We start from the raw sequence: 23,906 nt of genomic DNA, 5'->3' as shown, positions 1-23,906 counted from the left end.
AAGGGACAATTTTGTATGGCCGATCCACCCAACCTGCACATCTTTGGATTGCCTCTGCCTTCACTCTATCTGAGCATCAGTGTGCTACTTTATCTGTCTCACTAGAGGGTATTGTTTAATGGTGTCAATTTGGGTTTCTGTAGGAAAAATTGTGGAATCAGGGATTCCCATCTGATATCACGGCATCATAGTTGACAATGGGCTGAACAAAAAGTGGAACTGATGGCCTTTGTGAGTGATTTACCTTCCTATCAAAAGCGCTATGGAATCAAGAGGTGGAATTCTCCGCGTTGGAATCAGGAAACTCGATTGGGTGGAGAATCGGTTCTGATGCCAAAATCTTGGCGGGCGCCGGTTTCAAACCAAATCGCAATTCTCCATCGCCTCAATAGCGGCATCAATGTGTTCCAGAATGCACGTACAGTAAACACTCTTGGCATATCATTAGCAAGCCTGACACAGTATTCTTCGGGGCCTCTACGATTCTCCACCTCCACTGGGGCAAATTCCCGACGGTGAGGTTCGCATGTGCTTTTAAAAATCGTGAAACAGGCACAGTGGCTGCTGAGGGAGGGAGAGGGGGTACGGAAAGTATTCAACATCGCCATAGTTTGCTAACAGTGTGCCTCTGTCCGGGGTGCTTCTGCCAGGGCTGGGAGGAGTAGTGGCGGGGGGGGGGGGATCAGGAGGTGGGCTGTAGGGTCGGGTGGGCAGGCACGGAACACCATTGCCATAGCCTGCAAGCCAGCCGTGCAGCTGCGCATGCTGCTGATGACCCACCGTGAACTTAGGAGCGCAAGTGGTATGGGTCTCCCGCCTGGGCACCGCCATAGGTGCCCTCTGGCCCCAGCCGACCCGTCAGTGGGATGGGCGTGCCCCAGTGCAACCAGTGCCATCTTGTTGGCTGGTATAAATGTTTGTGAGGAGTGAAGTGTGTATATGCAGCTGCAGCTTGTCAGCCTCCCAAGTGCCAATCACAGACTCGGCGAATCCCACAATGTTTCTCATTGAAATCAATTGTGTTCCACGTGGCGCCGGTGCTAACCCTTCTACAGCCGCTGAATCGGTTCAAGTGCGGGCCAGTTTTGCTGTCATGGAATTCCACAGATTCTGCCCTGATGTCAACACACAGGGAGAATCAGAAACAGAGAATCCAGCTGAAGGTGTTCAGTAAAAATAAACTTTCCACCCAGTTGAATTCGCTGGTGAAAACTCATAAGATACAAGTGAATGGCGATAACTCAAAAACTTAGAAACAAAATCTACTTACATCAGAAGAACCCATGTTCAGCATAAATGAACAAAGTGCCATTTAAAGAGAGAATATGTTATGCAAATGAAAAAGCTACTAAAGGATAGTTTTGACATTGTGATTTTTTTTCCCTTTGCCCTTGTAGATAGGCCTGATACAGATAACAAGAGGAGAGCTCATTAGATGCTCCCATGCTGAAAATGTCCTCTAAAGATGCTCAAGGCTTTGCATTGGGCTAAAGATTGAATAAGAAAATACCATTTTCCCTTCACCCTACCAGGTGTCATTTTTGGTGAGAAATCCATGTTCTCATCAGTATCTTTTCAATGAAAACCAATATTTTGCCTCTATCCACAAACTCCTCCTGATGTATGTAAAGAGAAAAATATTAATAAAAACAAATGTACAGTCAGGCAAGGGGGGAATTCATAATGGGGAACAAAGAAATGGCTCAGGAACTAAATTTGTACTTTGCTTCTCTCTTCACAAAGGAAGACATGAATAATGTACCAGAGGTTCTGAGAAACACAAGTTTTAGTAAGGAGCTGAAGGAAATTAGAATTAATGGAGAAAATGTTTGAGGAAATTTATGGGATTGAAGACTGATAAATCTCCAGGGCCTGATAATATTCATCCCAGAGTACTTAAGGAAATAGTCCTAGAAATAGTAGATCCATTCGGGGTGATTTTCCAAAATTCTTTGGACTCTGAAATGGCTCCTACTGATTGGAAGGTAGCTTATATAACCCCGCTATTCAAAAAGGGAGGTAGAGAGAAAACAGGGAACTATAGACCTAATGAGCCTAACCTCAGTCATAGGAAAGTTGCTGGAGTCCATTATCAAGGATTTCATGGCACAGCATTTGGAAAATAGTGGTATAATCAGACAAAGTCAGCATGGATTATGAAAAGTAAATTATAGAACAGTACAGCACAGAACAGGCCCTTCAGCCCTCGATGTTGTGCCGAGCATTGCCCGAAACCAAGATCAAGCTATCCCACTCCTTGTCATTCTGGTGTGCTCCATGTGCCTATCCAATAACCGCTTGAAAGTTCCTAAAGTGTCCGACTCCACTATCACAGCAGGCAGTCCATTCCACACCCTAACCACTCTCTGAGTAAAGAACCTACCTCGGATATCCCTCCTATATCGCCCACCCTAAATCTTATAGTTATCCCCCTTGTAACAGCTACATCCACCCGAGGAAATAGTCTCTGAACGTCCACTCTATCTATCCCCCTCATCATCTTATAAACCTCTATTAAGTCGCCTCTCATCCTCCTCCGCTCCAAAGAGAAAAGCCCTAGCTCCCTCAACCTTTCCTCATAAGACCTATCCTGCAAACCAGGCAGCATCTTGGTAAATCTCCTTTGTGCCCTTTCCAATGCTTCTACATCCTTCCTATAATGAGGTGACCACAACTGCACACAATACTCCAAGTGTGGTCTCACCAATCTATTGTAATTCTTTGAAGATCTAACTAGCAGAGTTGACTAGGGAGACCCGGTGGATGTGGTTTATTTAGACTTTCAGAAGGGTTTCAACAAGGTCTCACTTGGCAGATTATTACATAAAATTAAAGTGCTTGGGATTACGGGTTTCCCAATGCAAAGCCTTGAGCATCTTTAGATTTCTTGAGATGGATAGAAAGCTGGTTAGCAGACAGGAAGCAAAAAATTGGAATAAATGGGTCTTTTCCGATTGGCAGGCAGTGACTAGTAGGATACCGCAGGGATCTGTGCTGGGACCCCAACTATTCACATTATATATTAATGTTTGGATGCGAGAACTAAATGTTTTATCTCCAAATTTGCAGATGATACAAAGTTGGGTGGGAGAGTGAGCTGTGAGAAGGATGCAGAGATTCTTCAGCAGGATTTGGACAGGATTAGTGAGTGGGCATATGCATGGCAGATGCAGTATAACATGGATGAATGTGAGGTTATCCACTTTGGTAGCAGAAGTAGGAAGTTAGCCTAGTTGTGCCAGACTCCTTGGGGAAGAATGACCATAATATAATACAATTTTTCATCAAACTGGCGAATGACACAGTTGATTGAGACTAGGGTCCTGAGTCTTAATAAAGGAACCTACAATGGTATGAGGTGTGAGTTGGCTATGATGGATTATGAAATGATACCTAAATGGGTGATGGTGGAGAGGCAATGGCAAATATTCAATGAGTACATGGGTGAACTGCAACAATTGTTTATTCCTTTCTGGCACACAAGTAAAACTGGAAAGGTGACCAAACCATGGCTAACAAAGGAAATCAGAGATAGTACAAGTTCCAAGGAAGAGGCATACAAATTGGCCAGGAAAAACAACAGACCAGAGGATTGGGAGCTTAGAGTTTAGAATTAGGCAAAGGAGGATCAAGGGATTGATTAAGTTGGGGGAAATCGAGTATGAGAGTAAGCTTGCGGGGAACATAAAAACTAAATAAAAATTTCTATAGGTATGTGAAGAGACTGGGCATCCCAGTGGCACAATGATTAGCACTGCTGCCTAAGGGTTCAATCCTGGCCCTGGGTCACTGTCTGTGTGGAGTTTGCAGTCTCCCGTGTCTGCGTGGGTCTCACCCCCACAACCCAAGGATCATAGAATTTACAGTGCAGAAGGGAACCATTCAGACCATCAAGTCTGCACCGGCCCTTGGAAAGAACACCCTACCTAAGCCCACACCTCCACCCTATCCCCTAATTATTTTTTCCAATTAAGGGGCAATTTAGCATGTCCAATCCACCTTATCTGCACATCTTTGGACTGTTGGAGGAAACCGGGGCACCCGGAGGAAACCTACACAGACACGGGGAGAAAGTGCAAACTCCGCACAGACATGGGAATCGAATCTAGGACCTTGGAACTGTGAAGCATCAGTACTAACCACTGTGCTACCGTGCCCCCCCCCCCCCCCCCCCCCCCCCCCCCCCATGTACAGGCTTATGTGGATTTGCCATGCTAAATTGCCCCTTAATTGGAAAAAAATAATTAGGTATTCTAAAAAAAATTTTAAAGTATGTGAATGGGCAGCACAGTGGCGCAGTGGGTTAGCCCTGCTGCCTCACGGCGCTGAGGTCCCAGGTTCAATCCCGGCTCTGGGTCACTGTCCGTGTGGAGTTTGCACATTCTCCCCGTGTTTGCGTGGGTTTCGCCCCCACAACCCAAAGATGTGCAGGGTAGGTGGATTGGCCACGATAAATTGCCCCTTAATTGGAAAAAATAATTGGGTACTCTAAATTTATTTTTTTTAAAGTATGTGAAAAGAAAAAGATTAATGAAGACAAATATAGATCCTTGACAGACAGAAACAGGGGAATTTATAATCAGGAACAAAGAAATGGCTGGCCAACTAAATACATATTTTTGTTCTGTCTTCACAAAGGAGCACACAAATAACATACCAGAAATGTTGGAATGCACAGGGTTTAGTGATAAGGAGGAACTGAAGGACATCAGTATTAGGAGAGAAATGGTGTTGGGGAAATTGATGGGATTGAAGGCCAATAAATCCCCAGGGCCTAATAACCTACATCCCAGAGTACATAAGGAAGTGGCCCTAGAAATAGTCGATGCATTAGTGGTCACCTTCCAAGATTCTATAGACTCTGGAACAGATTGGAGGGTAGCTAATGTAACCCCACTATTTAAAAAGGGGGGTAGATTGAAAGCAGGAAATTATAGACCAGTCCGCCTGACATCAATAGTGGGGATATTTCTACAGTCGATTATCAAAGATTTTATAGCAGTGCACTTGGAAAACAGGGGTAGAATCGGACAGAGTCAGCTTAAATTTACGAAAGGGAAATTATGCTTGACCTATCGATTGGAATTCTTCGAGGATGTAACTAGTAGAGTTGATGAGGGGGAGCCAGTGGGTGTGGTTTATTTGGACTTTCAGAAGGCATTCGACTAGAGATTAGAGTGTAAAATTAAAGCTCATGGGATTGGGGTGCTGTATTGAATTGGATGAAAAAATGGTTGGCTGGCAGGAAGCAAAGAGTAGAAATAAATGAATCTTTTTCTGAATGGCAGGCATTGCCAAGTGGGGTACTGCAGGACCTCAGCTATTCACCATATATATTCATGATTTAGATGAGGGAACTAAATGTAATATCTCCAAATTTGCAGATGACACAAAGTTTGGTCGGAGGATGAGCTGTGAGGAGGATGCAGAGATTCTTCAGCAGGATTTGGAGAGGTTGAGTGAGTGGGCATATGCATGGCAGGTTCAGTATAACGTGGATGAATGTGGGGTTATCCACTTTGGTAGCATAAATAGGAAGGCAGATTATTATTTGAATGATAGAAATTGAGAGAGGTGAATATTCAGTAAGATCTTGGTGTGCTTGTGCATCAGTTGCTGAAAGTAAGCGCGCAAGTACAGCAGGCAATAAAGAAGACAAATGGTATGTTGGCCTTCATAACGAGAGGATTTGAGTATAGGAATAGGAATGTTTTACTACAATTGTATAGAACATTGGTGAGGCTACACCTGGGGTATTGTGTGCAGTTTTAGTCTCTTTATCTGTAGAAGGATATTCTTACTATGGAAATGAAAATGAAATGAAATGAAAATTGCTTTATTGTCACGAGTAGGCTTCAATGAAGTTGCTGTGAAAAGCCCCTAGTCGCCACATTCCGGCACCTGTTCAGGGAGGCTGGTACGAGAATCAAACCGTGCTGCTGGCCTACTTTAAAAGCCAGTGATTTAGCCGAGTGAGCTAAACCAGCCCCTGGAGTGCAGCGAAGGTTTACCAGGCTGATTTCTGGGATGGCAGGATTAATGGATGAGTTGGTTAGGATTATATTCGCTGCAGTTCAGAAGAAAGAGGGCGGGGGGGGGGGGGGGGGGGGGGGGGGGGTCTTATAGAAACATATGAAATTGTTGCAGGACTAGACAGGGTAAATGCAGGAAGGATGTTCCCATTGGTGGGGGTGTCTGAGCCATGGGTAGTGTAAGGATACAGGATGCTGAATGGCCTACTCTTGCTCTTGTTTTCTGTTTCTGTGAAGCTAATAATGCCTCCTGTCAAACACAGCACTAGTCAGCAGTGTCAGACTATCCAGCTCTGAACAGGACCATGCCTGAGCTTTGGCCGCAGGGCATGGAGTAATGAAGAGTTCAGTGAGCCATCGGGATGGCAATCTGCATGTTGAATAACTGATGCTTAGTGTAAGTCGCAGCAGCTGATAAGTGATTGATTGAAGTTTTCAGCACACCGAGTAATAATATAAATATGCTGCTTAATAATATTGGAAAACAGTGCCATGCAATAGCAATGCAAAACATTGCATAATGCACCAATAATATAGTAGCACTGCTTTGCAATGTGATTGATAATGATATAGTGGTATAGTAATGTGATGTACTAATAATATTGTAATGCTGTACTCCATTGAAGTACAATACTGATGTAGTAATGCTCTCTCATGATGAGACACACTAATGAAATAATATACTGGCACAGTAGTGTTTCATACCAGTATAGTAGTACAATACTGCAGTGATTATTATAATTATACTTTCAATAACTCTTAAGGAGCTCAACAACACCTAAGACAAAACAACCCATTTGATTGGCAACGACCCATCATCAGCGTACAATGCAGCAGAGTGTACTATCTACAATATGTACTGGAGCAACATGTCAAGAAACACTATTATATATAACCGAGCTGTATCACAGAGCTGAACACATGATATACAGTGTCATGCTGATTTCAGTTTGGCAGATTTATGATGTAAAGCTTCAGATACGTGGATAAGATTGGTGAAATTGAGACTGTTCTACCGATGTAGAACGTTGAGAAAATGTTGAAAGAAGATTTGATAGAGGATTTCCAAATAATGAAAGGACAAGACAGAGTCGATTGGCAGAAGCTGTTCCCATTTTGGGGCAGCACGGTAACATAGTGGTTAGCACAATTGCTTCACAGGTCCAGGGTTCCAGGTTCGATTCCCGGCTTGGGTCACTGTCTGTGCGGAGTCTGCACATTGTCCCCGTGTCTGCGTGGGTTTCCTCCGGGCGCTCCGGTTTTCTCCCACAGTCCAAACATGTGCAGCTGGGGTTACTGGGTTACTGGGACAGGGTGGAGGTGTGGGCTTAAGTGAAGTGCTCTTTCCAAGAGCCGGTGCAGACTCAACGGGCCGAATGGCCTCCTTCTGCACTGTATGTTCTATGATTCTGTGATTGACGGCAGAGTTGAGAACCAAAATATACTGATTTACGGTGATTGACAAAAGATCAGGGGCGGGATTCTGCGACCTCCCACCGGGTCGGAGAATCGCCCGGGGCCAGCGTCAATCCCACCCCCGCCGTGTCCCGAATTCACCGTCACCAGAGATTCGGCGGGGGCGGGAATCGCGCTGGTCGGTGGGCACCCCACGGCGATTCTCCGCCCCGCGATGGGCCGAAGTCCCGCCGCTGTCAAGCCGCTCCCGCCGGCAGGAATCAAAACACCTACCTGACCGGTGGGATTGGCGGCGCGGGCGGGCGCCGGGGTCCTGGGGGGGGCGTGGGGCGATCTGACCCCGGGGGGTGCCCACACGGAGGCCTGGCCCGCGATCGGGTCCCACCGATCGGCCGGCGGGCCTGTGCAGTGGGGGCACTCTTTTTCTTCCGCCTTCGCTATGATCTTCACCATGGCGGAGGCGAAAGAGACCCCCACCCCTGCGCATGCGCCGGGATGATGTCAGCAGCTGCTGATGCTCCAGCGCATGCGCGGACTTACACCATGGTGAAGACCATGGCGGAGGCGAAAGAGACCCCCACCCTTGTGCATGCGCTGGGATGACGTCAGCAGCCGTTGACGCTCCGGCACATGCGCAGATTTACGCTGGCCGGCGAAGTCCTTTCGGCCCCGGCTGGCATGGCGCCAAAGGCCGTTCACACCAGCCAGCGGAGCGAGAACCACCCCGGCGCGGGCCTAGCCCCTCAATGTGAGGGCTTGGCCCCTAAAGGTGCGGGGACTTCCGCACCATTGTTGCGGCCCGACGCCGGAGTGGTTCACGCCACTCCAACACACCTCGTGTTGAGACCCCCCCGCCTCGCCGGGTAGGGGAGAATCCCAGCCCAGAGCAGCCATGAATAAAAAAAATTATGCAGTAAATGGTTATGATCTGGACTGCACTGCCTAGAGAGTGTGGTGGTGGCAGATTCAATCATGGCTCTCAGAAGGGAATTGGATAAATATCTGAAGAGAAAACAGGGTTGCATGGCAAAGGTGGGGTGCGGGATGAGCTGAATATCTCTTTCAGGCAGTGACACCACACAGCAGGCTGAATGCCCTCCTTCTGTGCTCTAACTATTTTATGGTTCTAGAGGATTGTTAGTGGGTGAAGTTCTCCTGTCATTGGATGGTGTTAGTGCTCATGTTGGGACCTGTCCACCCTCAGTTCCAGCACTGTGTTCCAATCCCCCATCCCCCACAATCAACTCATGGGTATCCAGATCTGGGATGGCACTCAACACTCTTCACAAACCCCATTGGGGTCGTAGAGATTTACCAGCGCCACAGCCTCCCCTCCAGTTCACCCATCACCATCATATACCTGCCCCTGATACGTCACCACCTTCTCCATCTGAAACCTCACCTGCCTGCCCACCAAGATCGCCACCCACCGGGCCCTTTCTGTCAAACCCCGAATGAAACACCTGGCTCACCTACCCGATCCTGAGCTTCACCTGATCCTTCACCCTCAAATGGGTCTCCTGCAGCATCACCTCATCAGCTTTAAAGCTCTTCCAATGTGCAAAATCTCTCACTCTCTTCACTGATTCCCCCAGCCCTCATGTTTCATGTCACCATTCTGACCACACATACCCCTCCCCCCCCACAGCCCCTCCTATCTGCTATCTCCATTGCCCCAGGCCCTGCCCATCTGGCCGGATCCGCCCCAACCTTTGGTTTACGTAGACCCCTGTGCCCCCGCTCCATTCACTTTCTCTTGCAAACACCTCACCCAGTATCGATCCCCTCTCCCCATCATTCACATCTCCCAGGCCCATCGAAACCTGCACGACAAGGCTCCAACAACCGTGGCCCCTCCCCCATCACACGCCTGTTCACTAGCCGACCTACCTTTGCCAGAGCCCCCCACTCCTCCCCACCCACTCCTCAGTAACCTGGCCCCTCATGCCCAAAACACACCTCCCTCGATCCAAGAAACAAAACAGAACCGCACCCATAAGGAAAAAAACCAAACACATGTAAATAAGCCCCCCCATTTAAGAGACAGAAACAAAACCCCAATCAAAAGAAGACCTTCAATACGAAAAAAACTAACCCTGTCCCCATCAACCAAGTCCAAATCTCATCTCTCATCTCAGTCCCAGTCCTTCAGTCTTAACGAATGCCTCCATCGCCTCCATCATCTCAAAATAAAATCCTTTGAGTTGTGAGTCACTCTCAACTTGGCTGGGTAGACTACTCCGAATCTCATTCCACTGCTGGGCAATGCCGCCTTCAGCCATCCAAAGGCCGCCCACCTTCTCACCAACTCCACCGTCAGACCTTGGTATATGCATATGCAAACGCCTCCCCACTTCACATCTCGTCTCTGCTTTGTCCAGCTCAAAACCTTCTCCTTCACACGGTAGCTGTGGAAGCAGACTATGATCACCCTTGGTGGCTCATTCGCTTTAGGTTTTGGCCGAAGCAACCGATATGCCCTGTCCAACTCGTAGTGGGAGTGTTCTTCCCCCTTCCCCATGAACTCAGTAAACATTTTTGCAAAGTACTCAGTCGGCCTAAGGCCCCCTCGGGCAGACCCACAAATCTCAAATTTTGCCTCCTCGCCCTGTTCACCAAGTCCTCCATCTTGGCTCCGAGCCCTTTGTTGACCCTTCACCACCCTCCGCAGCTCCTCACCCATCGAGGTGAACTGGCCGCTTTGTTGCGACAGAGCCTCCTCCAACTTCTATTCTTGTTCCCACTCCTCAACGACATCTTCATCACTGCCACCTTTGCCAGGGGCAGTCACTCCCTCCACCCACTCTTTAATTGAAGCCATCTCCCTCCGAAGCACCTCCAAATGCCTGGCAACAGCCTCACAAACTCCACCAACATCACCTTGGTAAGACCTTGGTCACTGTGAGGGGAGTGAACCTGCCCGATGACCCGATGACCCAGTCCCCGCTATCTTGCTTCCTTTAGAACTCATAGCAATACTCACCGTCGGACTTTGGCTTGTCCCTTCTTTCCAGGACCTATCCTCTGGGACTTCGACATTCCCCAACCTCCTTATAACTTCCTATACCAAGTTACCCAAAATCTACCCCTGAGACCAGGCATGAAAGTCCAAAACCAGAGACTCTAGCATGAGCCACCTAACGGGCGACCTCCACCTACATGCTGCCACCAGATGTCCCCTCATGAAGCCTGTTTGATCTTCCAAAATTATACTTGGTGGGGAGGGGCAAGGCTCCAAACAGAGCACCAGTACCTTAGCCAGCAGATTAACGCTTGTGTTTAAAAGCAGGATGGGTCGGTATGAATCACACTCAGTCGGGTTCTTGACCCTCTTAAGGAGCAAGGAAATAGAGACTTAAGTGAGGGTTGGAGAAAATGAACACCGAGATAGGGAGTCATTAAACATATCCAATAACAGGCACAAGCTATTCCAAGAACTTCTTGTTAAAGTTGATCGGAAAGCCTTCCGGACCAGAGGCCTTGCCCCACATTACCCCAATACATTTTAAAATCTTGTCAGGGCATAACGGGGAGCTCAAATCACAGCCCTAATCCACCCCAACAATTGGGATGGTCAGACTGTCCAAAATGTCAGACATGATCAATATATCTGCAGGGGGTTCCCATTTTTAAAGGTCACAGTCGTAAGATTCAAAAGCCGCATTGACTTGGAGAGGGGTGAAAACGAGGCTGTCGCCCAGATTGATTGTCTGAGGGATATCATGGGAGGCCACTTGACGTTTCAGTTGACAAGCCAGGAGACGACTGGCCTTCTCCCCGTACTCATAAAAAGTACCCCTGTTGTGCTATAACTGACATATAGCTTTGTTAGTAGACAGTACTCAAACTGGGACTGTAAGTGTTTCCTGCTTGCCAATAGCTCTCAAGTAGGATGAGTGAGTATTGGTGATCCATCTCTAGAATGGAATCCACCAGCCTCTGCTGCTCCAACTTTCTTGTCCTCAGCAGGTATGCCCCATAAGAAATAATCTCCCTCCCCTAAGGATGGCCCTTAAGACCCCCCCACAACGTGGAAGGGGAAATTGAGTCGGACTTGTTTAATTTAATATAATCATGTATGGAGGTGGACAAACACTCACAAAATTATTTATCTGCCAGCAGAGTAGTATCTAATTTCCAGAGTGGGCGTTGGGTGGGGCCGGACTCCAGCCAAGATGAGGGGCGTGGTCAGAAATAACAATTGCTAGGTACTCAGCCGCCACAAGCGAAGGGAGGAGAGCCCTACCTAAACTGAAAAGAATCAATGTGGGAATATGCCAGGTGGACATGTGATAAAAAGGAAAAATCCCTGTCATTCGAGTGCAATAAAGCACCAGGGATCGATCATCCCCCCATCCGTGCCATAAAAGAAGATAAAGTCCTGGCCATCCTGGATGGGACACGAGATTTAGGTTTGGAACGATCCAATTTAGCATCAAAACACAGTTCAAGTCACCTCCTAGAATAAGTTGGTGCGAGTGAAGATTAGGTAGGGAAGCTAACAGAGTAGATGAATCTCATGTCATCCCAATTGGGGGACCATGACTACTGGGGTGTTTGACAGTGGGCCACAAACAATAAAATATCGATCGTTAGGGTCAGCTATAATCTGAGAGGAAGAGAATTGAGCGCTCTTATTAATTAAAATCGCCGTACCCCTGGCCCTTGCCATTGAAAGCTCTGATGATTGTTGCTGGCTGATGTTCTCCTATCTTAAATATGGCAGTGGAAGATTCAAAGTGATGGTAATTTTACCCGTTTGATCTGCACAAACCTGTAGCAGAAGTCAGAAGAATTGCTGCAATACTGGCTTCTGGGGAAACAAAGGTGTTGAATACTCCTGTTCCCTGTCTCGTGCTGCTAAGCACGATCTGAAGTTGTTTGATTCTGTCGTGGCATGCCAAAGAGGGAACAGTATTAATAATTTAATATACTTTTAAAATGTGCTATAAGTTCTAAAATATCTTGCCTACATATTAGAATGCGCTACTGGAGGACTGGATAAATAGTTTTTCTTGTCTTCATTCAGACCTCTGGAGGATGGGAGAGTGAGCAGCTAGACAGTGGATGTTTTAATAAATCCAAACCCCATAGTGTACAGTTTTGTCAGCACAATACAAATTCCAGTTCACGCTATCCACAATAATTTCCATTTTGCTTTTCCTACAGGTGATTTCCTGCTGCCGTTCTGTGGAAAGATGTATTAAGCTGAACTATTTCCAATGGGCTTTGAATGGATCTGCACAGACCAGACCTGCATAGTCTCCAATTTTTGACAAGCAGCTTTTTAAGCTTATTAAACACTGCCCCTTATACGCCTTCACTTTCCTTAAAAAGAAAATGGTGAAATTGTCTCCTAGATGATTAAATCTAGAGTCATCGGAGATACCTGTCAACTTTCCCAATGCAGTGATGACTTTGGCATGATGTAGGAGTTTGTAGACTGCAGCCATCATTCTGTTGCCATGGTTTTGTACACATCCGCTTTTCCAAACTCCTTCCTACAAACTCTTCACTCCCTGGCCTGGGCACTGATATTTCCCTGCTATTGGTTGACTGACCGGCTGTTGGTGTCTTTTCTGCCTACCACCTATGAGAAGCATCAAAGAGGAGATGATCCATGTTACCTGCGGGCTCTCTGTCTTACCATTATCATTCCCATCTGCCTGGCTTTGCTGATTGCTTCTCTGCCATTCGCATTGATAGGCTTTGTGATCTGGGCACCTCTCCAATCTGCCCGGAGACCATATGTTTACTCAAGATTTGAGGAGAAATCTGAAGCTGGCATGGTAACGGGGCCTAGTAATTGGAAAGCAGCAGGTGGGAGAAGCTTCTGCTTTGCCACAGCCAACGTCTGCCTGTTGCCGGATTCCTTGGCCCGTTTCACCAACCTCTCCAACACCCAGATTAGATCCTGTGAGGTCGGCAAAAGAATCCGAAACGGGGCCAGCAGACCTCAAATTAAGATTTACATTGACTCCCCGACCAACACGTCCATAAGTGCAGCAAGTTGGAGCAGCCTGGCGTGCCCCCAAGGTGGCGAGAATGTCAATCGTGCAAACAGCGCAAGCATCAGGCGAACTTCATCCATGGATTACAAAGGAGATAACTTCATTGGCAACTGCAGCGAGGATGGCAAGGACTCCAAGCATGGATGGGAGCAGAATGATGGAGACAGCAACTCCTGCATTGTTCGCATCAGTGGCGATGAGGCGACCCAATTTCCAAGCAAGGAGGTAGACACCTCTGGTGTGCAGGTAACCATAACCGAGCCTGCAGAGCAGCTGGCAGAGAATGAAAGTGAAGAGGAAAAATGCCAGACCCCCAACCATAAACAGAGAGAAGGGGATGTCGTCAGTTTAGATAGCAACACTGCTTCTCGAGAATCTCTGATCAAGTTCAGGATTGCTGATGGTGCAATGGAGAGCAGTGGTGCACCCACTAACAAATTTGTCTACAAGGCTTCAGTCATGAAGAAGGCTTCACTAAAGAAAAAGAGGCACCTGGGTGACACATTTGACCATGAGCTTTCGGCTTTCTTCCCTGCCAACCTGGACTTCCTTTGCCTCCAGGAGGTGTTTGACAAGCGTGCGGCAGAGAAGTTGAAAGCGCAATTAAACCCCTACTTTCAATATATACTATATGATGTGGGGAGGTATGCTTGGCACAGCTGCTGCAGCTTCAAGTTTTTGAACAGCGGGCTATTTTTTGCAAGCCGTTACCCAATTTTAGATGTTGAATTTAAGTGTTATCCTAATGGGAAAGGAGACGATTCACTGGCAGACAAGGGTGCCCTGTTTGTTAAGGTAGGCCACAATTGTTGGAAATATTTATTTGTCTTCACAGCGAAAGGAATCATAAAAAATAACTAATGCTGAGTGAGACAACACATGAGGGAATAACTGACAACAACAGCAACTTGTATTTATATAGCTTCTTTGATGTAATAAAATATCCCAGGCACTTCACAGGAGCATTATACAACTGAATTTGACACCAAGCGATATATCGAGACTTTAGTGCAGATTGGTGGAGTGATTAACATTAAGGATGCTGAAGAGGCCAGAGGAGTGCAGATATCTCAAAGGGCTGGTCTGGAGGAGATTACAGAGATAGAGATTTTTTAATGTATGTTTATAATTTAATATTTTGGATGCAGGCAAGGCTAGAATTTATGTCTATTCCTAATGTTTAACGTGCACTGAAAGCATAGGAATTACCACATTCGCTAGTTATGTAGAATGGTTACAACACAGAATGGGTACAGGCCATTCAGCCTGTTGAGAGCAGTCCAGCAAGTCCCACTCCCTGCCCATTCCTTGTAGCCCAACAGTTTTTTTTCCCCTTCAATAATTGACCTAATTCCCTTCTGAAAGTCTGAACTGATTCTGCCTCTATCACCCTTTCAGACAGTGCATTGCAGATCATAACCACTCACTACATACAAAGCTTTTCCTTATGTCACCTTTGGTTCTTTTGGCAATCATCTTAAATCTGCGTCATCTTGTTTTTGACCTTTCTGCCAATGGAAATGCTTCCCCCTGTGTAGACTCATTGAATCTCTCCTCTCTACCTCTCTGCCCGAAGGAGATAACCCCAGCTTCTCCAATCTATCCACTCAGCTGGAGTTCCCCCATCCCTGGAACTATTTTGACAAACATTTTCTTAACTCTGTCTAAAGATTTCACATTTTTCCTAAAATGCGATGCCCAGAATTGAATACAGTACTCATTATCACCAATTAAGCCCCATTTCCATGTAATTAACAAGAGCGACCCCATATCCTTTTTCTAAAAATAATTTTTATTAAGATTTTCACAAAATATAAACAACAAAACAATATTAACAAGACAACCATAGTAAAAACCAAAGAACAACAACCAACCCCCCAGCAACTACAAAAACAAAAAAGCAAACAACAAAAAGGAAAGAGATAACATCCGCCACATCCAACCAACCTATGTACACAATTCTCCCTCCCACCGAACCAAACCACCCCACCCCGGCGGCCTATTTCCCTACCGTTCCGCCAGGAAATCCAGGAAAGGCTGCCACCGCCTAAAGAACCCTCTCAGGGCGAATTTCACCCTCTCCAACTTGATGAACCCCGCCATGTCATTGATCCAGGCCTCCACGCTTGGGGGCCTTGCATCCTTCCACTGAAGCAAAATCCTACGCTGGGCTACTAGGGACGCAAAGGCCAGAACACCGGCCTCTTTCGCCTCCTGCACTCCCGGCTCCACTGCAACCCCAAATATCGCGAGTCCCCAGCCTGGCTGAACCCTGGATCCTACCACCCTCGACACCGTGCTTGCTACCCCCTTCCAAAAGTCCCCCAATGCTGGGCATGCCCAGAACATATGGGCATGGTTCGCTGGGCTCCCCGAGCACCTAGCACACCTGTCTTCACCCCCGGAGAACCTGCTCATCCTCGTCCCGGTCATATGAGCCCTATGTAGCACCTTGAACTGTATGAGGCTAAGCCTCGCACAGGAAGAGGAGGAATTCACCCTTTCCAGGGCATCCGCCCACGTCCCCTCCTCAATCTCCTCACCCAGCTCCTCTTCCCATTTACCCTTCAGCTCCTCCACCGAGGCCTCATCTACCTCCTGCATTACGTGGTACATGTCCGAAATCCTCCCCCCTCCAACCCACACCCCCGAGAGCACCCTGTCCCATACCCCACGTGGGGGCAACAGAGGGAACCCCTCCACCTGCTGCCTGGCAAATGCCCTAACCTGCATGTACCTAAACATGATCCCCGGGGGAGCCCAAACTTCCCCTCTAACTCACCCAGGCTCGTGAACCTCCCATCCACAAACAAATTCTCAACCTTCCACTACCTACACTGTGCCAGCCCAAAAACCCGCCATCGATGCTCTCTGGAACAAACCGGTGGTTCCCCCGTATCGGGGACTCCATCGAGCCCCCCACCTCCCCCCATGTCGTCTCCATTGCCCCCAAATTTTGAGGGTAGCCGCCGCCACCGGGCTCATGGTATACCTCGTTGGAGGGAGCGGCAACGACGCCGTTACCAGCGTTTCCAGGCTCGTGTCCACACAGGGCGCCATCTCCATCCTCTTCCATGCTGCCCCTTCCCCGTCCATTACCCACTTACGCACCATCGCTGCGTTGGTAGCCCAATAGTACCCACAGAGGTTGGGTAGCGCCAGGCCCCCCCCCTATCCCTGCACCGCTCCAAAAACACCATTCTCACCCTCGGAGTCCCATGCGCCCATACACATCCCGTAATACTCCTGTTAACCCTCCTAAAAAAGGCCTTCGGGATAAGGATGGGGAGGCACTGGAACAGGAACAAAAACCTCGGGAGCACCGTCATCTTGACGGACTGCACCCTACCCGCCAGAGACAACGGTAACATACCCCACCTTTTAAACTCCTCCTCCATTTGCTCCACCAGCCTTGTGAGGTTAAGCTTGTGCAGGGCCCCCCAGCTCCTAGCCACCTAGACTCCCAGGTACCTAAAGCTCCTCGCTGCCTGCTTCAGTGGGAGCCTACCAATCCCCTCTTCCTGATCCCCCGGTGCACAACGAACACATCGCTCTTACCCAGATTGAGCTTATACCCAGAAAAGCCCCCAAATTCGCTGAGAATCCTCATCACCTCCGGCATCCCCCCCACCGGGTCCGCCACATACAGCAACAGGTCGTCCGTATAAAGCAACACTCGATGTTCCTCCCCACCCCGCACCAGGCCCCTCCAGTTCCCCGACTCCCTCAACACCATGGCCAGGGGCTCAATTGCCAGCGCAAAGAGCAAAGGGGACAGGGGACACCCCTGTCTCGTCCCCCGGTACTTGCGTGGGGAAATAAAGACAAGCAAAGGCCCGCGCTTCTCAGCTCCGACCCCGCCCCATCACCCCGCAGCGCGGGAAACAAGAGGAAAGCCCGCGCTTTCGCCCTGCCCAACCCCGCCTCCTCTAGGGCAACTCCCATTGCCGGTCCCCCCCCACCAGCTCCCCGCACTCCCAGTTTACCTCCCTGCCCGAACCCGTCCACCAGACCCATACAAAAAGACATCGCCCCACCCACCCTGAAGCCAACACATATCCAGCATGAAACAGCGAACCTCCCCTCCAAAAAAATAGACACAGTTACATTTACATACAAAACCCCCATCCCTGACCCTCAGTTTGAGTCCAATTTCTCGGCCTGCACAAAGGCCCACGCCTCCTCCGGGGACTCGAAATAATGGTGACGGTCCTTGTAGGTGACCCACAGACGCGCCGGCTGCAACATGCCAAACGTCACTCTCTGTCTGTGGAGCACCGCCTTCGTCCGGTTGTACCCGGCCCTCCGCTTAGCCACCTCCGCACCCCAGTCCTGGTAGATCCGCACCACCGTGTTCTCTCACTTGCTGCTCCGCTCCTACTTGGCCCACCGAAGCACGCACTCCCGGTCAACGAACCGGTGGAACCGCACCAGCACCACCCGCGGCGGCTCATTCGGCTTGGGCCTCCTGGCCAGTATTCTGTGGGCCCCCTCCAGCTCCAGGGGCCCTGGAAGGACCCAGCTCCCATCAGCGAGTTCAGCAAAACGACCACATAGGCCGCCAGGTCCGACCCCTCCAGCCCTCCGTGAGGCCCAGAATCCGTAAATTTTTCCGCCGCGACCGGTTCTCCATCTCCTCGAACCGCTCCTGCCACTTTTTATGGAGCACCTCGTGCATCTCCACCTTCCCCGCGAGGGCCGCGGCCTCATCCTCTCTTTCGGAGGCCTGCTGCTGCAGCTCCCGGATTGCAGCCCCCTGGGCTGTCTGAGTCTCCAGCAGCTTACCGGTGGTAGCCTTCAGCGACTCCAGCAGCTCCACCTTAAGCTCCCTAAAGCAGCGCTGAAGAGTCTCCTACTGCTCCTGCGCCCACTGCCTCCACTCCTCGAGGGCTCCGCCGGCCGCCATTTTGTTTTCCTTCCCCCGCTTTTCCAGAGGCGCTGCCACCGCTTTTCTGCTCGCCCCACTTCTGGTCCAGACCATAGAACCCTGGGGATCGACTGTAGACCCCTTCCCACGTTGGGAATCGTCGATCAAGCACCGTTGGGGGCCCTAAAAAGAGCCCCAAAGTCCGTTTCTGGCGGGGGCTGCTGAACATGCGGCTTAGCTCCGCATCACCGCCACCGGAAGACGCGACCCCATATCCAATGGCCTCCTGTCATTCAGCGGCCTCCTCTGCAAGTGCTCATTCTGGTGCTGATTTGTACTCCTTTTGAAAAACGTGAATCTGGTGGAAGGGCTTCTGTGGGGAACCGAGGAGGTGAGAAGCCATCTTTGGTCACAGGCAAAAAGCCCGGGGGCGCTGGGATTGCCGCCCCTGTCCTCGGCAGTGGAGGAGGGGGGAAGGGGGGGGGGGGGGGGGGGGAGCTTGCCAGGGTGGGGCAGGGATGAGAGGCGGGCCGCCGTGGGGGAGGTTGGGGAGGAGGCAACCGTGGGACAACCGCTCATGGCACCACCATGCCAGCCCCTGGATCATGTGTACCAAGTCCGGGGGCAATCCTTGTTCCTGCCTAACTGCCCCAATGATCACCTGTACTCCCCACTGACTGTTGAGGCCTCTGGCTGCGGGGGCTAAAAGCTATTGCCAATAGGGAATAGGTAATCGTAATTAAGTGAGCGCTTCACACATGCCAAATGGATTCCACTTCGGGGGCGGGCCATGTAGCATGTGGGAGTCATTTGCCTGACATCCCAATCACACTTTGATGCCTGGACACTGCTTGAACAATGCGGGAGGCAACACCTCACACACAACATCCGAACACCCAGGGATGGGATACAACACTGAGAACATGTCCACGGCCAGAGGGGGGGTGAGCGCCACGGGGAGGGGGCAAAGGGTCCGGAGGCCGTTCCGCATTGTAGAAGAAAGTGACAGAGGCATCATAATGGTTGTACAAAAAGGAGTTTAATGTGTTTTACAATACCACATTTCCGATTGTGCCACACCCCCCCCCCCCCCCCCCCAAGCCCCCCCCCCCCCCCCCCCCCCAGCCCCCTGTTCTCAGCCACACCAGTCATCACCAGGGCCGGCTCCTCGAAGGACGTGAGGATTCTCAAGTCTAGCACCCCACCACCAGTCTGGGTTCTCTCCCGCTGGTTATGGGAGAGCTTTTCCTGAAGGGTCACGGAGAGGGCATCGTTAGCCACACGCCTGGTTCACAGTTGTGGGAGGGGGTGTGAAGGGAGGGTTGGGGTGGAGGGAGGGTTGAAGGCGTGGGTGGAGGGAGTGCTGAAGGGGGGGTGGAGGGAGGATTGGGGGTTGTCTGAGGGGGATGCTCCCTTGGGGGGCTGGGGGGTGGGACATTGGTGTCTACTTACTCAGGCTGCCTGGTGTAGGTCGTTGACCTTCTTCCGACACTGAACGCCAGTCCTGCTGGTCACACTGCCCGAGCTGACTGCTGCCGCCACCTCGTCCTAGACAGCACTGACTGCCTAATGGCTCACCCTCTGGGCCCCTCGGGGGAACAGGACATCCCTCCTGGCCTCCACCGCGTCCAGGAGCCTCCCCTGGTCAGCATCCCTGAATCTTGGTGCTGGTCTCCTCAGCGCCATTGTGGCGAGCTGACTGGGTTGGCTGAGCAAGTGCACCCTACGTGCTGCTCAAACCTGGTGTCGTGGGGCTGGCGAGTGCAGTCACAGCTAATCAGCTGGCTAGCCGGCATTCGGGGCGAGAAGCCCATGAGGCCTCATTAAGTGGGCCAATTAACGTTGAATTGTGTTGCTGGCCAAGCCGAGCTAAGCACCGGGAAACTCATGGCAATTCCCTCTCACAACAGCACTTGGAAATTTTTCTAGAGAATTGTGCCATATACCTCTATTTACCCTATATGCTTTTATTAACCAATTTCACAACCTGCCCTAACACCTTAAATTATTTGTGCGCACCCCTGTTTCTCTCTGTTTCTGCACCCCATTTAGAATTGTATTTTTTGGATAATACTGCCCCTCTTCTTACTTCCAACCAAAATGTATTTCTTTGCTTTTCTCTGCACTAAATTTCATCTGCCATGTGGCTGACCGTTTCACCAATCTATGTCAGATTTTGAATTAGTGCCCGACACATCCAAAACCTAGCCATTAATATATATCATGAAAAGTAGTGGTCATGGTAACAACACCTGGGGAGCTCCGTTTTATACCTTTCCCCAGCCTGAAAAATAACCTTCCACCACGACTTTTACCAATTTCATATCCATGTTGCCACTACCCCATTTATCCTGTGACCTTTGACTTCATTGACGAGCCTAATATTTGGCATTTTACTCAGCACCTTTTAGAATCCCATTTACACAACATGAATGCCTTCATCAATCCAACGTTACCCAAAAAACTCAATCAAGTTGGTTAAACATGATTTGCCTTTAACAAATCAATTCTGTTTCCCTAAGATGTAAAATAGATATTTAAGCAGGAGAAAGTGAATTACAAAGAACAAGAAAAAAACATTGTAAACACACACTGTAACTACCAGATATGGGTAAATTTTTTTATTCAACCGTCAGCTTCAAAACAACAAAACCCACAGAGCAATTTTGTTAAACTTCCTTCCTCAGGTTTCACCAGAACAGCTGAAAAACACAAAAGAGGTCAAGGTGTGAGCAATAAAAATGAAGCTACCATTAACCTTGCAAAGCTAAGGAAAAACAAAGATAGTTGCTTGAATTTCAGTTTTATTTGTGAGGTATATCATGTATAATTTATGTAAAAATGCTGTCCAATGAATCTTTGGAGCCCTTCAAATTACAGAGGCATTTAATTGCTGAGCATGAAATACATAAGGACAAGCAATGTTTGTTTTTATAATTTTTTGACTAATTTGCATCCAGAAAATATACCGTGTTGTGTTACAGGAGGTTTGTAGAATGTCAATGACACGGCTGCAGGTTGGCTGCCAATATGAAGTTTATTTGAACCTCTCTTCTCACCTGGCATGGATGGGATGCCAGCAGAACCACAAGGTGCCTCATCCATGTCTCATATTGGCAGTGACCTGCCAATGTGTGGGCTCACAGATCTGATTGCAACCCCAAAAAACCCTGATTGAGTTCCTGGAGCTACCTCTCCATCAGAATCAGAATCATCCTTTCTCTATGGAAGAGACTGTGCATTCACAACTCTGGGCTAATGCCATGCTCGTACTCCACATGGACCTCTCCAATGCAGAGACCATGGCATGCAGACCCGCAGAAATCTCTGCCAGAATGCCTGCTGGGTATTCAGCATTTGCCATCTAATAGACAACTCCAGAGGTTTATCATTTGCCTCGGGTTCAACATCATCCTGATGTCCATAAATCCTCTAATTGTCGGCATGCTAGGGACTCTTTGCCTTAAACGACTGTGACATGCCTTCACCATTGTGCACGAGCATGAACGCTTAACACATATGCATCTGTATCTGGTGCATGGTGCACAGGAGGGATGTGACATGGGTGCATCAGGGTGCAGGTCACCCTCTCATGTCAAGGGATGATCTTCAGGGTCGATCTGCAATCTCGAGGGTGTGCTATTTGAGGAAGGGAAAGCATATATGCCTTGAGCAGCACTAAAAACTCAGAATGTTTGTAATCTGGGAGCTTCTCGGAATGGAAAACTGGCTGAGCAAATAATTGTGAATGGAGAAGCAACAGAGATTAGTGGGTTTCACATGTCAGACTAACAACCGCTGTCCTACATCTCTTATACCCTCGCCCAATATCTTCCTTGCCCACTGAACTTTTATCTTCCTCCGAGATCCTTGCCTTTCCATGACTAGTGGACCTGGCTCCTCGTTCACAAGCCATCTCACAGAACATCTCCTCTGCCTGACTCAATATCAGCAAATTAGGGACATCGGCACACTTCATCCTTGTTCCTGTGCATTGTGAGGATTGTAAGGACAAAAGTGTTTTCAATAGTAGCCCCCACCCTACCCCCCCTACATGCCAAAACATACCAGCCTCCCCCCACAAAGACAGAGTTCAGGTGCCCATCACATTGCGGAACTTCACCTTTCACACATGCCACCCACTCTGTCTAATTACTTGCCGTCTTGTTCAGCACAGGAAGATGTGCCTAATTAGCCTGGGGATTTCACACCTGTGAGCCTCAACGAGTGCTGCCACACACAGACACATCTCTCAACGGTTACATCTGGAATCAATACTCACTCTTGAAGAGCACTGTAGGTCATTGAGCCTGTTCCTGCACTGTATCCAGGTCCTTTGAGCCACATCATGTCCACTGGCCAGAGTTGCCACCCTGTGTATGCCTCGTTGTTAAGTGTGGTGGACTCCTCTTGCCATCATGCAGTAGCAAATTTTGCCAACGTGCACTGCCAGCCTCCAATTGAACTCAGCTGAAAAGTTGCCGGGGGGTGGGGGGGGGGGGGGGGGGGGGGGGGGGCTGATTGGTCCAGCCATTTCCATCCCACCTGGCATGGATTCAGGGTCCAGAATGAATATTCCAGCCACACTTTACAGCACAGTGTTTCAACACTGTAGTCTTTTCCGTTATATGTGTAAAAATACGCAAGCGAGGGAAGGAAACATTTCAGTTACATGATGAGAGGCTAGGGTGGTGCAGGCAGGGTAAACCTTCCCAATTTCACAATGAGTTGAGGTCAATCTTTCTTTCACAAGAGGGACATTTCCAAACCACCTGCAGCCTTAAGAAGGTCTCCATCTATCTCCCTCTCCACATTTTTGCACTCTGCAGTGTAGTTACTGTAAACTCATGGCAGGTGTTTTGAGGAACTCGATGACTCAGAACTTCCCTTGTATATTTTGACTCACATGAGGCTTCATTCTCACTTGTGTGTCTGTTCACCCTCTCTGAATCGGCAATGAGGATGGAAATCAGCCAAGGGTGACACTCCCAAAATGATAAAGAAAATGATGAAGTCAGTTTATCACAAGGGTGTTTAACATGCACATTTTAACCTGACCCCACTCTAAATTGCTCCTCCCATTGTACTTTGCCAACAAAGACTGCTCGGATGACAGCTGGACAATTGGTGGAATTCTCCCAAAGATTTTCTAAGTGTTGTCCCCAGCGGGGAAAGTGGTGAGATTCCTGCTTTCATATTGCAATCCACCCACACTTAGTCATTTTTTATGGAGCTTGGTGGGATGTGTAGGACCTAAAGATGTCATCAAGGCCAGCTCCATGGAGATGCCCCGATCTCCAGAGAGCCCTATGGCCCCCTCCCCTTTCTACTCGCTGGCAGAGAATCTTCCCCCGCTCAAAGTGTCCCCCCCCCCCCTCATTTTTGTTCAAACGCCCCTCCCCCAAGTGAACAGTACCCTGGTATGGGTTGCTGAAGGTCCCCCCCCCCCCTCCATGACCACCTTCATGCCCCCCCTTTCATGGCACTGCCCATTGTCAGTGCCTCTTCACACGCTATCAATATCAACCTGGTACTGCCAGGGTACCGGGAGACATGGCCCTGCCCCCGACCACCTCGGGT

General features: G+C 49.1%; 1 protein-coding gene across 3 annotated transcripts in view; it reads left to right on the top strand.

Annotated features, from left to right (window-relative positions):
- Positions 1 to 23,906, top strand: part of smpd3 (sphingomyelin phosphodiesterase 3) — a 553,709-nt gene that overhangs the window by 373,539 nt on the left and 156,264 nt on the right. For all 3 annotated transcript variants that reach the window (XM_038806945.1, XM_038806948.1, XM_038806947.1), the window contains exon 4: positions 12,618 to 14,254. In XM_038806945.1, coding sequence (XP_038662873.1) covers positions 12,914 to 14,254 — 1,341 coding nt within the window. In that variant the 5' untranslated portion in view covers positions 12,618 to 12,913. The remainder of the gene's footprint in view (positions 1 to 12,617; positions 14,255 to 23,906) is intronic.

This window comes from Scyliorhinus canicula, chromosome 9 (genome assembly GCF_902713615.1).
Source record: "Scyliorhinus canicula chromosome 9, sScyCan1.1, whole genome shotgun sequence".
NCBI classification, from domain to species: Eukaryota; Metazoa; Chordata; class Chondrichthyes; order Carcharhiniformes; family Scyliorhinidae; genus Scyliorhinus; species Scyliorhinus canicula.
This window is presented reverse-complemented; position numbering and strand designations above follow the sequence as displayed.